The sequence below is a fragment of the Dama dama genome, chromosome 4 (genome assembly GCF_033118175.1).
Source record: "Dama dama isolate Ldn47 chromosome 4, ASM3311817v1, whole genome shotgun sequence".
Classification (NCBI taxonomy): Eukaryota; Metazoa; Chordata; class Mammalia; order Artiodactyla; family Cervidae; genus Dama; species Dama dama.
Window position 1 is genome coordinate 70841554 of NC_083684.1, and position 15006 is coordinate 70856559.

General features: G+C 53.5%; 1 protein-coding gene across 1 annotated transcript; it reads right to left on the reverse strand.

Moving 5' to 3' along the window:
- Positions 1-2423: 2423 nt before the first annotated feature.
- Positions 2424-14554, reverse strand: LOC133054957 (uncharacterized). The gene is made up of 7 exons (XM_061140405.1): positions 14412-14554; positions 12485-12574; positions 11639-11730; positions 9423-9528; positions 7081-7170; positions 4939-5030; positions 2424-2726 (listed from the first exon to the last, which is right to left on the reverse strand). Exons 2-7 carry the CDS (start codon positions 12552-12554, stop codon positions 2544-2546), a joined length of 633 nt encoding a protein of 210 aa, XP_060996388.1. The 5' UTR covers positions 12555-12574; positions 14412-14554; the 3' UTR covers positions 2424-2543.
- Between the last annotated feature and the right edge of the window lie 452 nt (positions 14555-15006).

Consider the following 15006-nt stretch of genomic DNA (forward strand, 5'->3'; position numbering starts at 1 on the left):
CATTCTAAAGGAAATCAATCCTGAATATTCATTGGAAGGACTGATGCTGAAGCTGACACTCCAATACTTTGGCCACCTGATGTGAAGAACAAACTCACTGGAAAAGACCCTGATGCTGGGAAAGATTGAGGGCAGAAGGAGAAGGGGATGACAGAGGATGAGTTGGTTGGATGGCATCACCAACTCGATGGACAAGAGTTTGAGTAAACTCCGGGAGTTGGTGACGGACAGGGAGGCTTGGTGTGCTGCAGTCCATGGGGTCGCATGGAGTCAGACATGACTGAGCGACTGAACTGAACTAATATGTTCTCCTGAATGCCTTGTCTAACCTGTTGATACTATTCCTGGATAAATAGATGTGTGACTAGCTCTCTTCCCCCAAAGTGCCCCTAAGCATCCAGAAGGCAGGTTGAATGGGCAAGGTAACATCTGAAGAGACCTCAGTCAGTTCTGCATACAATGGAGAATGGTGTAAAACCAACCTCCTGCCTTGACTATTCAGAGATTCCTCCATTTTCCCAAAGGTCCATATAATCAAATCTATGGTTTTTCCAGTAGTCATGTACAAATATGAGAATTGGACCATAAAGAAGGTTGAGTGCCGAAGAATTGATGTTTTCAAACTGCAGCACTATAGAAGACTCTTTAGAGTCCCTTGGACAGCAAGGAGATCAAACTAGTCAAGTTTAAAGGAAATAAACCCTGAATATTCATTGGAAGGACTGATGTTGAAGCTGAAGCTCCAATACTTTGGGCACCTGATGCGAAGAACTGACTCATTTGAAAAGACCCTGATGCTGGGAGGGCTTGGGGGCAGGAGGAGAAGGGGACAACAGAGGATGAGATGGCTGGATGGCATCACCGACTCGATGGAGATGAGTTTGAGCAAACTCTGGGAGATAGTGAAGAACAGGGAAGCCTGGTGTGCTGCAGTCCATGGGGTCACAGAGTTGGACACCATTTAGCAACTGAACAAACAAAAGGCTGAGTAGAATCTCTTGAGTTGATCCCTGGACATAAGTCCACCATCTCCCCAGGTGTCATCTTTTCTGATTGAAGCACCTTTCCTATGTACTGACACCTGCCTCTCGAATGATTGACTTATGAGTGCCAGGTGGCCAAACCTGGGTTCAGTTGCACCTCAGATGCTAGATATGTTCAGGAGAAAATAATAGGACCCAAGAGTCTTACATTCTTCCTTACTAAGGAAGATTCCTTCCTTACTAGATTCTTCCTTCCTTTTCTAAAAGCACTAATCACATTAACTGAGATGTCCATGCATCATGACCAACATGAACCTTATGCTGAGTTATGTTCCTGATTGCATGGACCCCCTTTCCAAAATCACATGCAAACTGACCTCTCACCTACCCATTTGGACCAGTTCCTCACAGCTCTCCGAGAGGCTGTCTCCTGAGCTATAATCCCCACTAAATCCCCCAAATAAAATGGAAACTCTCACGCGTGTGTTTTCACCTCAGTGAACACCTCCTGTGGATTTTGTGGTGGTGGTTGTTAACTGGCACTATTGTGGCTACAGATACGTGCTACACACATGTTCCAAGTATTTCTGCAGCATCTGAAGAGGTAAGTGAAGGCAGTGTTGGAAGGTCTGAGTGTTGAAAGAGGCTCTCTGACTCACAATTGTGTGAGCATCTGGGAATCTCCCCGTGTCCACCTCTGTGAGGTGGATACCATGATGGCTAAGGGCATAGACTCTGGAGCCAGCCTGCCTGGGTTTGAATGTGGGCTTAGCCCCTTGTGATCTGTGTGACCTGAAGCAAGTGAGGTGGACTTTCTGTTCTCTTATCTCAGAAAGAGGGATAATAGCAGAACCAGCCACAGGTTGTGAGAATTAAGTGGCTCAAAATGTGTAAAGACATTAGCTCAGTGCCTAACAGAGTCAGTGCTCAAAAACGTTTATCCTGCTAAAAACGGAGGGGACCCTAATCAATGGAGAGAGATACAGAATTGAAGAATATATTTATTCACTCATGTGTTCATCACAACACGTGCTGGGGATAAATTAACATAATAGACCTGATCAAAGGTGGACACATTATTCATTCTCTTTTGCTATAGTAATAGGAGCTATTGGATGACACAGGATTGACCGGCTAAGGACTACAGTTCCCAGCACCGCTTGCAACTAGATGTCGTCATGTGACCTGCTCTGGCCAATGAGCTGTGAGGAAAACTGACCTGGGCTTCTTGTAGGAGTCGCCCTTTGAAGAACTGAAGCCTGTCTTCCCCTCTCCTCATCCCCCCACTTGTCCCGCACCAGAATGTGGACTGGGTGGAGGAGGTGAGCCCTCTCCAGCCACGTGGCTCAGAGCACCGAGGTCCAAGGACCCTGGCTGCCCAACCCCACGGAGCCGCCCCGCCCCGGCCCTGGGAGTTTCACACACAGACCACAGCCTTGGGAGAGACAGCAAGTTGAGTTTATTGAAGCCGCTGCATTGGGGGATTTTGCGTCACGGTAGCCCAGCATGCATGGTTCGGGGGCGCGCAGTCAGGAGCGGGAAGCGGAGGGCCCTCGGGGCTTAGGAAGCAGTGACGAAGCTGAGGCAGCAGAGGGGACACTCGCACACCTTGACCTCGCGGAACTCCAGCACAGGCAGAGGGACAAAGGTGCAATTCGGGTCCGACTTCGAAGCGTCAGAAGGAACCTGGGGCTCAGACTCAGGGTCATCAGGCTCCACGTAATAGGTGAAGCAGACGCTCGGCTGAAAGGAAAGAGAAGGAGATCGTAGATGCAGGAAGAGAACGGTGGTGTCACTCTCGCGATGTTTCAGAGGCAGGCCATTCTTTGCAGTGTGTGTGTCTGGGGGGCATCTTGTGCATTGCAGGAGGTTAAATACCATCATTGCCCTCTACCCGCCAGGTGCTAGTACCTTCCTTCCTCTTCTTGTGACAAAGAAGAAATGTATCCCGACACTGAAGGTGTCCCCTGGGGGATGAATTGCCTCCGGTTGAGAATCACTGCTTCGTCCCCTACTTATAGCGGTTAGGGAAAGGCGTGCCCCATACACGCCCACGGATACAAGATGTAGGGTTCTCATCTCATAAGCTGACAGTTGGTTCTGTGGTGGGCACAGGACCCGAAATGAACTGACCAGAAAGCTCTCTCTTTCTAGACTATTTGGCTCATCTACAAGCATCTCCCCACTGATTTCTTATTAGTTAGTTGCACAGAGAAAAGAAAAATCAGTAAGTATTCAGTGGAGAAATGGGATAAACTGAGTGGATCAAAATTCAAGTGCATCTAAATGGGATGTTCTGAGAAGGACATGGCATCACTTAGGTGGTGCTCCAGAGATCACAGCTCACCCTGAATCTCATTAGGGGGACAGCATATAAATCAAACAAGTATAGAAATGAAGCAAAACAGAAAAAGCAATCAATATTGTGTGAGGTGTGACTCGGATGTTCAAAATTGTCTGTCATAAGAGGAAGACTGAGGAGATTGTCTAGCTCAAAGAGAACGAAAGATATATTGTGTGCATGCTCAAGTTGTCTCAGTTGTGTCCAGCTCTCTGCGACCCTGTGGAGTGTAGCCCGCCAGGCTCCTCTGTCCATGGGATTCTCCAGGCAAGAAGACTGGAGTGGGTTGCTGTTTCCTCCTCCAGGGGATCTTCCCCACCCAGGGACTGGACCCATGTCTCTTACATCTCCTGCACTGGCAGGCAGGCTCTTTACAACTAATGCCACCTAGGAATCCCAAAGATACATTACCAAGTGCAATCCCTGGCCCCAGTTTTCCCCCATGTAAGAGGAGAAAGAACACCAAACAGCATGTAGTGAGTGAACAAACCAAGAATATGGACAGCAGATGAGATGAAAGTGCATATCAGGGTTAAAACCTCAAAGGTCACAACAGGCCCACAGTTATATAAGAGAAGATTCTAAGGTGAAACACACGGAGGAATCGGAGCATATGTACATATATATAGTGCATATGAGAAAACATGCAAATAGGAAAAAATGGTAACAATTGGTGAACTCAGATGATCTTTGTACTGTTTTGGTAAAATCTTTGATTACATTATTTCTTAACAAGAAAATTTTATAAAGAGTCCTCCCCGGGACTGCTGCAGGCACTAGTAGGAAAGACGTTCTCGCAGGCATCTGACCCAGGGCCTCCCCTGACCCTTCCCCGGGCCCGCTGGTTCTCACCAGGGTCCCTCCAGCCTCCCCTCCTGCCTGTTAAGAAGCCCAGAGACAGAGCTGACGCCTCATTGGCCAAGGGTGAGTCATGTGCCAGCCCAGGACCAATCACCGGGAACCTTGGCACTGCCAGCTCTGATTGGTCAGGGGTGTACCTGGAGCTGGTCTGAGGATGGGATCAGATTCATCCAAAGTGCGTGGAGACAAGTGGTCCCCCCAGAAAAGTCAAGGGTGTTAGTAGGAGAAGGAGGACTGGTACCCAGGTGGACAATGCCACAGCTGCCTTTTCAGGAGGGACCATTCCCTAATTCATTCCTTCATTTAATCAGCCCTGGTATATACAGTTCCCAGCGCTGCTTACATCTGATCTAGACAGGGGATATGTCATTGCACGATAGAGGAGGCTTTTGACCCCACAAAACTACTCTAGTAGGGGAGACAGATGATTTAAAAGATAGATACAAGATATGCTCTCAGGTAGCAATAATAACACTGAAGAAAATTCAGGAAGGCAAGAGGTCAGAGGGAAATGGGGCAAAAGTGAGCAAGGAAGGCTTCATGGAGGAGGTGACACTGGAAGTTGGAATTAGGAAAGAGAGGAGGCAGGAAAGAAGGCAGCACCCCCGAGAGAATGGGGACACATCCTGGGGTGGGGGACAAGGGGCACCCAGCCACCCTTGGGTCTCTCCTGGGCAGAGAGGGTGGTGGGGGTGCCTGACCTCTCATAACCTAGGGGATCTCTGGTCAAAGAGAGGAAACAAGTAGGCTTACCATGGGACAGAACGGCAGGACATTGAAAGACAGTCTTCCCTTCACTCCTCTGGGCTTCTTTCGAGGCTCATCAGGGTTCTCAGAAAGCAGGGCTGGGGAAGGAGGAAGGAGGTGTGAGGCCATCGTGCCCTCTGAGGCTTGAGAAACTCGGTAATAATAAGATCTCCATCATGAAACCAGTGACGGAAACTAACCCGTGTTGAGTACTTGCCCTGTGCTGGGCACTCTTGCATATATTAGACTGTGATAGCTAACTTGGCCCTTATCTTCATCCAACTTTACGGAGGAAGAAACTGAGGCACAGAGGGGTTAGGACACTTGCAGGAGGTTGCACAGCAGTGACTGCAGTCACGCATTAAATTGCATCCTGAAGGTCCTCAGGGAACAGACGGAATGTCAGTGACCGAAGGGGCTGTGGAGATAGTGACGCCCTGGGGCGCCCATGTCCAGGAGGAAGGCACCGCTGATACGCAGGTGGCCCTGTGGCATGTCTCTCCAGAAAATACTTAGGTTTCCCCAAAGAAGACAATACTCTGGCCACCTGAGGAGAAGAACTGACTCACTGGAAAAGACCCTGATGTTGGGGGAGGTTGAAGGCAGGAGGAGAAGGGGACGACAGAGGATGAGATGGTGGATGGCATCACCAACTTGATGGACGTGAGTTTGACCAAGCTCTGGGAGTTGGTGATGGACAGGGAAGCCTGGAGTGCTGCAGTCCGTGGGGTCACAAAGAGTCGGACACGACTGAGCCACTTATCGCACACAGCACAGACAGACCATGCAATGCCAGGCAGCTGGAACACAAACCGGCATCTTGTGGGGGAGGGTCCTCGAGATGGACAGGGGGCACAGTGCTTAAGGTCAAAGACCCCCAGCCCAGATGGCCAGGGTTCAGGTCCCACCGTGAGCTGATTATTCGTACTTGTCACCCTTCAGGTTTCCCATCTGCACCATGAGGTAATTGGTGTCAGTCTCACAGGGAGGTTGTGGAGTGCGGATGACTGGATGCAGGAAAGCATTGGGACTGTGACTGGCACGACATGCCAGATGAGAATTAAGTGAACTAAGACAAAAGAGGAAGTGGGAGTGAGACATATAGTACACACAGCGTATCAGACATAAATACACAGTGCCAGATACATACACATCCCTGTCAGTATGAGTGAGCACAGAACATTCTGGAAGACTGGACAGGAAGCTGGGAAGTAGCTACCTCTGGCAAGGAAGTAGGTAGCTAAGGAAGTGGCTTGCAACTTATTTTGCATGAGGGTTACACGCAGCTGCAGATGTGTTGAAATATAAGTAAAAACACACATGGGGATTGTGCCAGTATCAGTGGGCTAGTTTTCACGTTGGACTATCATCCAATAAGATCAAATTACTGGAGGAAAATGGGATAAAGGGTCCATGGAATTTCTATGAATCACAATGGCAACGTCTTGTGAATGTAAAATTATTGCAAAGTAAAAGTTTTCAAAAAAGGGAGCGTCACAGCAAACCCAAGAGCCCTCCCTCATGAGGCCAGATCACCAAAAGGATCCTCCTTGCTCTGTGCTTAGTTATTAAATTGTGTCCGACTCTGAGGGACCCTACGGACTGTAGCCCACCAGGCTCCTCTGTCCATGGGATTCTCCAGGCAAGAATACTGGAGCGGGTTGCCATTTCCTCCTCCAGGGGATCTTCCCCACCCAGGGATGAAACGTGCGACTCCTGCATAGGCAGGAGGTTCTTTACCACGAGCGCTGCCTGGGAGGCCCCCAGCGCACTCCTTCCCACTGCTAAATCCTCTCTTCAGGCCTCGTCACATCTCAGATGAATGACCCTACAGCCCCTTGACCTGGCAACTGAACAGAGGGTCAGCCGGCCCATGCAGGTGGCCACACGACACAGAGGAGCCCAGATTGATTCCAGCTCCCAGGACGCAGCCCCGCAGGCTCTGAGCAGGGGAGTGACGGACTCACGGGTGTGAGGTGATGTCGGGAGGTTCCATCCCGGGCACCCCTCAGGGCACCCCCCTCCTTAAGAGGAGCCAGCGGGAGACACTCGGGGCTGGGGCCAGTCTTCAGGGTCCACGCTTCCCCATCAGCCTGGAGGCCTCCCCACCCCCGCCTGCCCACAGCTCCCACCCCACGTGGGTCTCACCTCCTTTCTCCGGAGGCCTGGTCTGCACCTCCTCGGTCTCCTGGCCCTCGATGGTGCTCAGAGGCAGCATCATGGCCCCACAGGTGCTCCCTGCGGACAGGAGACAGTCAGTGCCTGGGCGGCGGAGCCAGGGGGCCTGGGTGTGGCTCTTGGAGGTCGGGTGGACTCAGACAGCCCCATCCCCTCCCCACATCTCCAGATCCCCAGCATCCAAGGGGACGTGCTGGCAATGCCTCCTCCTGGTTCCCTCCAAGGCCCAGGGTGTGATCTGGGGAGACCGGTTGTCATGGCGCCCCGCAAGGACAAGGGCAGGGCTCGTGGTACCTGAAGTTTATGACCATTTAAGAAAAAGAAGAAATATTATGATACAAAATGCAGGGACTCTGAAGGCCAATAACAGTTACTATCAAAAGGGCCTGCCTCTGGAGCCTGACATACAGCAGGCACTCAATAAATGCACTCGTGGAGCGTTCCCAGTGCTGTTTCAGCTCCGCCCCAAGGCTACCAGGCAGCCTGCCCAAGGGGTTCAGACAGGCCCGCCCCTCCTGTCCCGCTGGTCCAGGTACAGGAGGCATCAGTCCCGGCCTCAGGACTGCGGTGAAGGGGAGGGGCGGGGCCCCAGACCCGGCAGCACAGCCCTGGGGCGGGGCCGGCCCTGCAGGAAGGGGGGTCAGCACAGGCTGACCCCAGCCCTTCCTGGGCAGAACGCTGGTCCGTGTGTCTGAGGACTGTGGACTGGGTAGATTCCAGCCTGCCAGTCACCAGCTGGGAGATCTCAAGGCTCAAGTTTGCCAGATTTCCCAAAATGATATTACAACAGATTCATAGCAAACTGAGACTTGAATTTCAGACACACAAATCAGTTTTTACTATAAGTTGTATTGAAACACTATATGGGTCAGGTCTACATAAAAACTCATTTTTAAATTTATTTTGCTAGATGATGTTTAAGTATAGGCAAGTCCCATGAAATATTTGGAACATACTTATACTAAAAGGGAATTCACTATTTGTCTTAAATTCAAATTGAAGTAAGCATCCTGTATTTTACCTGGCAAGCCCCGATTCAGGGGTTTTTTAACCTCTTGTGCTGTCAGCTTTCCCGTCCATGAAAATGAGGAAAATAAATGATTAAACATGAGGATTAAATATGATTAAATACACACACACACACTCAGAACCCACTATCTGATATCTTAGAGTCAAACCTCTTCTTCGAAGCCTGTTTAAGATGCTTAAGACCCATCAGAGATCCTCACACATAATCGTGCAAATACAGAGTGCGTCAAATGGTGGGAACCCCCGGCCAGATACACACACACACACAATTGTTAGAGACGCACATTTTCTGATGATCACTGTGGAAACCAGGGCTTACTGACACAAACACACCTGCAGACACATTGCAAGGAAACCCAGAGACCCCCGGCACTAAGGTGGGCAGGCCTGCTTCTCAGGACTGAAGGAGGGGCCTCACAGGCAGTCCTGGTCTCACACACACACACACACACACACACAACTGCAGATGCATCAGCTGAAATTATCAATACACCTCACCCTCCCCAGTACCCTTTCCCTCTGGCGGACACCCAGGCCCACCCTCAGCCTCGCCCGGGCCCCTTCCCCAGAGGCTGCCCCTCAAAACCTCGCGCCCCAAACGTGCTCCCAGCCCCCACCCGCAGGCACGCAGGCGCACAGAACCACTGGAGGCGCAAAAGCTGTTTTCCACGCGCACTCCTCATCTGTGAACCTTGCTCTGCGCCCTTAGTGAACCCCAAACTCACCCAGAGAGTCTCCCCGGCTCCCCACCCGTCACACTGCCCTCCGGACGCCCCCCAGAATCATGTTCCTGTCTTCTGTGCGGCCAATTCCTTACCTGAGCCCTGAGACCGACTGACCTCTCTGGTGTGCATTGCAAACCTGTGCCTCCCGCCTCCTCCAGCAAACTGCAAAGTCCTGGGTCCTCCCCTCCCACCACCCCAAAACCTGGGGAGCAGGACCCGGGCTCCCCTCCGCCTGCCCTGGAGGGGACCCCCGCCTCCAGACACCCCAGCCTCCTGTGTCCCCTCCAGGCTCCCCTCCTCCCAGTGGCCAGACAAACCATCGGACTCCTCGCGGCTCACGAAGGTCTAAGGACGCCCCCGCCCTCAGGGGAGCCGAGGTTCCTGCCGGGCGCGCACCGGGCGCGCCCTGGGGTCTCGGGGCTCCCAGGCAGCAGCCCAGAGCACGCCCGCACCTCCTCCCGGGGCGTCCTCGCCCTCCCCGCGGGGACCCCGCAGCGCCCTCCCACGCCCCCCGCCCCGATGGCGCAGACCCCTCGGACCTGCGGCCGCGGGACTGACCTCCGGACCCGGGCTCGGGCTCGACGTCTGGGCTGGAGAGCGCCGGCTTGCTCACCGCTGGTCCTGGGGGCCCGGGCAGGGCTGGCTCCGAAGAAGTCCAGGGGACCTGCGGGTACACTCGCAGGAATGAAGAGCTCTGAGCGGCTCAGCATCACTCACGACGCCCCACCTCCACCCCCCAACACAAGCAGGTGGTTAACAGCCGGCCAGCTGCCAGCACGGGCGTATTGGTTTCACTTTTATTGTTGGGAGTGGGGTGGGGGGTGGTCCTGGGCCGAATCCTCCTCACTGCTTAGAGAAACTGACACAGAGGGTGGCCTTGGGCGGGTTTAGGTGGAGGAGACTTCAGTGGTGCAGGTGGTAAGGGTGAGGAGTGGTTCTAAACGCCTTTCTCGAATATGAGGAAACACGCACCCCACACACCTAGAAACACATGTGTGTAGCATGTACACTGGACCCAAACACAAAATATCTTTTACACACGGCATCACACTCACAATAGTTCAAGATTTCCCTCTTTTTTTCTAACCATTTTCACACCTTCACCAGTATTGATTTCAGTTTGCATTTATTCCAAGCAAGATGGGTCACTTTGGTGGTCAGAGGTGTCATGGCAAATTGCTTAGTCTTCCTGAACCATCCGCTCTGTCAGTTACTGGACTTGGCATGAAAGCATCGCAGACTCTCCCTAAGATGTGGGTGTAGTGTGTCAACAAGCTCTTATTTACTCAAACAGGCTGCGGACTGGGTGGCCTCAATCGGCTCCCCCTTGACCTAGAGAATCTTCTGTGCCAGTTCCTAGAGCAGACGAAGCCAAGGTGCTCTCTGGCGAATGGGCAGTTAGGGCAGCAATGTGAAAGGATACACTCTGTGGTTTTTCCTTAAAAATAAGAAATACTTTATGAAGATACGAATCCTGAGAATTGAAAGAGTCTAATACGAATGGAGAAGGAAATGGCAACCCACTCCAGTACTCTTGCCTGGAAAATTCCATGGATGGAGGAGCCTGGTGGGCTACAGTCCATGGGGTCACAAAGAGTCGGACACGACTGAGCGACTTCACTTCCCTTCACTTCACTATGAAAGGAGCCACTGGGTCTTCATTATGTACAAAACTTGAAATAACCTCTAAAGACAGCACTCAGGAGCCTTGGGTGTCTCTCCTGTATTAGGGATCATGTTAATCCGTCTTTCATAGGACTCGGTAATGGTTACATGAGATCATCTATACAAAGTGCTCACACCACGCCTGCCAGGTCGGAGTTGCCCAGGAAATACTTTGTAAACCTGTGACTCTCACGTTCTTTTCTAACAAGATTTTCTAACGAGTCCTCCCCGGGACTGCGGCAGGCACTAACAGGAAAGCCGTTCTCGCAGGCATCTGACCCAGGGCCTCCCCTGACCTCTCCCAACGGGCCCCCCTGGTTCCCACCGTCCCTCCAGCCTCCCCTCCTGCCTGTTAAGAAGCCCAGAGACAGAGCCGACGCCTCATTGGCCAAGGGTGAGTCACGTGCCCAGCCCAGGACCAATCACCGGGAACCTTGGCACGGCCGGCTCTGATTGGTCAGGGGCGTACCTGGCGCTGGTCCGAGGATGGGATCAGATCCACCCAAAGTGCGTGGAGACAGGGGGGTCCCCCCAGAAAAGTCCAGGGTGTTAGTAGGAGAAGGAGGACTGGTACCCAGGGGGTCAAGGCCGCAGCTGCCTCCACAGGAGCGACCGTTCCCTAATTCATTGCTTCATTTAATCAGCCCGAGCGTATACAGAGCAGGAGGCTGGTTACATCTGTGCTAGGCACGGAATGAGTCATTGAACAACAGAGGAGGGCCCTGCCCCCACAGAACTACTCGGGTAGGGGAGACAGATGATGAACACATAGACAGAAGGTATGCTGTCAGGTAGCAATAATTACTCTGAAAAAAAGTTCAGTGAGGCAGTGGATTGGAGAGAAATGACATGAAAGTGAGCAAGGGAGGCTTCATGGAGGAGGTGACACCGAAGCAGATGTTGGAATTAGCAAAGAGAAGGAGGCAGAGAGGCGGGCAAAATATTCAAGGAAGACCACTCCCTACGGGATGGGGCCACATCCGGGACAAGGCAGGGGCAAGGGGCACCCGGGCACCCAAGGGTCTCTGGTGGGCAGAGAGGGTGGCCAATCCACGTGATCACTCAGCCCAGGGGCCTCCAGTGAAAAGGGAGGAAGCAAGCAGGCTTACCACGGGGCAGAACGGCAGGACTCTGAAGGACACGGTTCCCTTCATTCTCTTGGACTTCTTTCGCGGAACATCAGCCTTCACAGAAAGCAAGACTGAGGAAGGAGGAGAGAGTCATGAGACTATCTGACCCTATGAGGCTTGAGAAACTCGGTCATAATACAGTCTTCATCATGAAACCTGTAACAGGAGCTAATACGTGCGGAGTATGTTCCAGACACGCTTTTAAGTACTGTGCATGCATTCGTTTATGTGGTTCTTCATAATAACTCTCTCTTCATAATAACTCCCAAGTATACTGAAGTGGGTTGCCATTTCCTTCTCCAAGGGATCTTCCCGACCCAGGGATCAAACCCTGGTCTCCCATGTTGAGGGCGGACTCTTTACTGACTGAGCCACCAGAGAAGCCAATAACTCTCTGAGATGGGTATTATCATCAACCCACTTTAGAGGTGAGCCAACCGAGGCACAGAGAGGTAGGGACACTTGTTGGAGGTTGCCCAGGAGTGAGTGAGACCTGCATTCAATTGTATCCCAAAGGCCCCCAGGGAACAGACAGGAAGTGTCAGGGAGGGGAGGGGCTGGGGTAAAAAAACAGCGGTGTCCAGGCCACAAAAGGGGCCCAAACGGGCTCAGCTCCCAGGAGCTCCCTGCAGGCTCTGAGTGGGGCAATGACAGGACCCACTGATGGGAGGTGATGGCAGGGAGGCTGCATCCTGGGTGTCACTGCCCGGAAGAGCCAGTGCAGACATCTGGGGTCAGGGCCAATCTTCAGGATCATTGCTTCCCCATCACCTGTGCCCTGGAGACCTCCCCACTCCCGCCTACCCACAGTTTTCTGGGTCTCACCTCCTTTCTCCGGCGGCTTGGTCTGCACCTCCTCGGGTTCCTGGCCCCCAATGGTGCTCAGAGGCAGCATGGTGACTCCACAGGTGCTCCCTGCAGACGGGAGACAGTCAGTGCCTGGGCGGGGGAGTCGGGAGCCCGGGTGTGGCTCTCAGAGGTCAGGTGGACTCAGACAACTCCATCCCCTCCCCACGTCTCCAGGTCCCCAACATCCAAGGGGACGTGTTGGCAATGGCTCCCTCCTGGTTTCTTCCAAGGCTCAGTGTGGGCTCCATACCTCCGCCCCAGCATCACCCTGGGTGGGACTTGGCCAGTGTGTCTGGGGTGAGGACTGGGGGATTCCAGCCCGCCAGTCACTAACTGGGGATCTCAAGATCCAACAACAGCAACAAGAAAGACACAGCGCACTGAGACTTGAGCTTCAGACACACAGATCTTTTTTTTTTTTTTAGTATAAGCCATATCCAAACACTACATGGGTCGTGTCTACTAAAAACTAATTTTTTATTTATTTGGCTAAATGATGTTTAAGTATATGCAAGTCCCACGATATATTTGGAGCATACTTATACGAAAAGATAATTCATTATTTATCGGACATTCATATTTAAACAGGTTCACTGTATTGTCCCTGCAGGTCCTGATTCAGGCATTATTTAACCTCCAGTGCTGTCAGCTTTCCCCTCGTGAAAATGAGGACTATAAATGATTAAACATGAAAATTAAATGTAATTAAATGCACACACACACTCAGAACACTCTGGTAACTTAGAGTCAAACCTCTTCCTTTAAGCCTTTTTAAGAATCCTTTGACCCACCACAAACCCTCACACCTTAAATGTGCAAATGCAAGGTGCGTCAAACGGTGGGAACACTCAACCAGTTACACACACACAGGATTGTTAGTAACGCACACTTTCAAATACAGACTGCGGAAGCCAGGGCATAAGGACACAAACACACCTGCAGACAAGTCCAGGGAAATTCAGAGACCCCCACCACACAAGGGGGCAGGACACACACACACACACACACACACACACCCCTCCAGACAGGCACAAAGGCAGACCCACAGACTGAAATGACCGCTCACCCTCCCCAGTACCCTTTCCCTCTGGTGGACACCCAGGCCCACCCACAGCCTCGCCCATGCCCCTCCCCCAGAGGCTGCCCCTCAAAACCGCGCGCCCCAAACGTGCTCCCAGCCCCCACCCGCAGCCACGCAGGCGCACAGAGCCACTGGAGGCGCAAAAGCTGTTTTCCACGCGCACTCCTCATCTGCGAGCCTCTGATGAGTCCCAGCGCACCTGCAAACACGTCCAGAGGGTCGCCTCTGCTCCCTACCCCTCAAAGTGCCCCTCGGACTCCCCAGAACATGCCCATGGCATCACTTCCCGTGTTCTGCTTGGCCCATTTGCTCGCTGACCCCTGACACCCCGCTGGCTTCCCAGGTTGGGAGCAGCCCCCGGACCTCCGCCTCCCCCATCAAACCGCAAAGTCCCCGGGTCCGCCCCCTCCCGCCCCTAAAACCTGGGGACCAGGACCCGGCCCCCCCCCCAAGCCTGTCCTGGAGGGGGTCCCCGCCGTCCCCGCCTCCGGACACCCCACTCCGGGGGAACCCACTCCTCTGTCCCCTCCAGGATTCGCTCCTCCCAGTGGCCCCAGAAATCCTGGGGCCCGGAGTTGCCCAGCGGCTCAAAGGATCCGAGGGTCTCGGTCGCCCTCAGGGGAGACCCGGGTTGCTGCAGGGCCCCCACCGCGCGCCCCCTGGATATCGGGGCCCCCAGGCAGCAGCCCCCGCGCCCACACCTCCTCCCGGGGGGCCCCCGCCCTCCCCGCGGGGACCCCCCCCCCGCCCGCGCTCCCCGCCCCGCGCGGCGTCCCCGCCCTGCGGGCGCAGACCCCGCGGAGCGGCGGCCGCGGGACTGACCTCGGGACCCGCTTCGGTCTGGGCCGCTGGGCAGGGCAGGCGGGCTGGCTCCGCGCGCGTCCTTGGCGCCTGAGCAGAGCCGGCTCCGGAGACGCTCGGGGACGCGGTGGACAAACGCGCGCGAATGAACAGCGCTGAGCCGCTCGGCGTCACGCACAAGCCCCAAGCCCGCCCCCAAGGCCGAGTCAGGTGGTTCAAACCGCCTCTGACACCAGCACAGGCGTCAGAAGGCTCGTGGCAACTTGGTTATTAGCGGGGAGGGTAGGGGGCCTTTGTGTCTTGGTTCGTTAGAGAAACCGAAATAGGAGGTCGTGATGGGCAGGTCTTAAGGGGACGAGAATGACCTTGTGCAGGTCATAAGAGTAAGTCAGTCAGTTCAGTCGCTCAGTCGTCTCCAACCCTTTTGAGACCCCATACACTGCAGCATGCTAGGCTTCCCTGTCCATCACCAGCTCCTGGAACTTGCCCAAGTTCATGTCCATCAAGTCGGTGATGCCATCCAACCATCTCATCCTCTGTCGCTCCCTTCTCTTCCTGCCTTCAGTCTTTCCCAGCATCTTTCCAATGAGCCGGCTCTTTGCATCAGGTGGCCAAA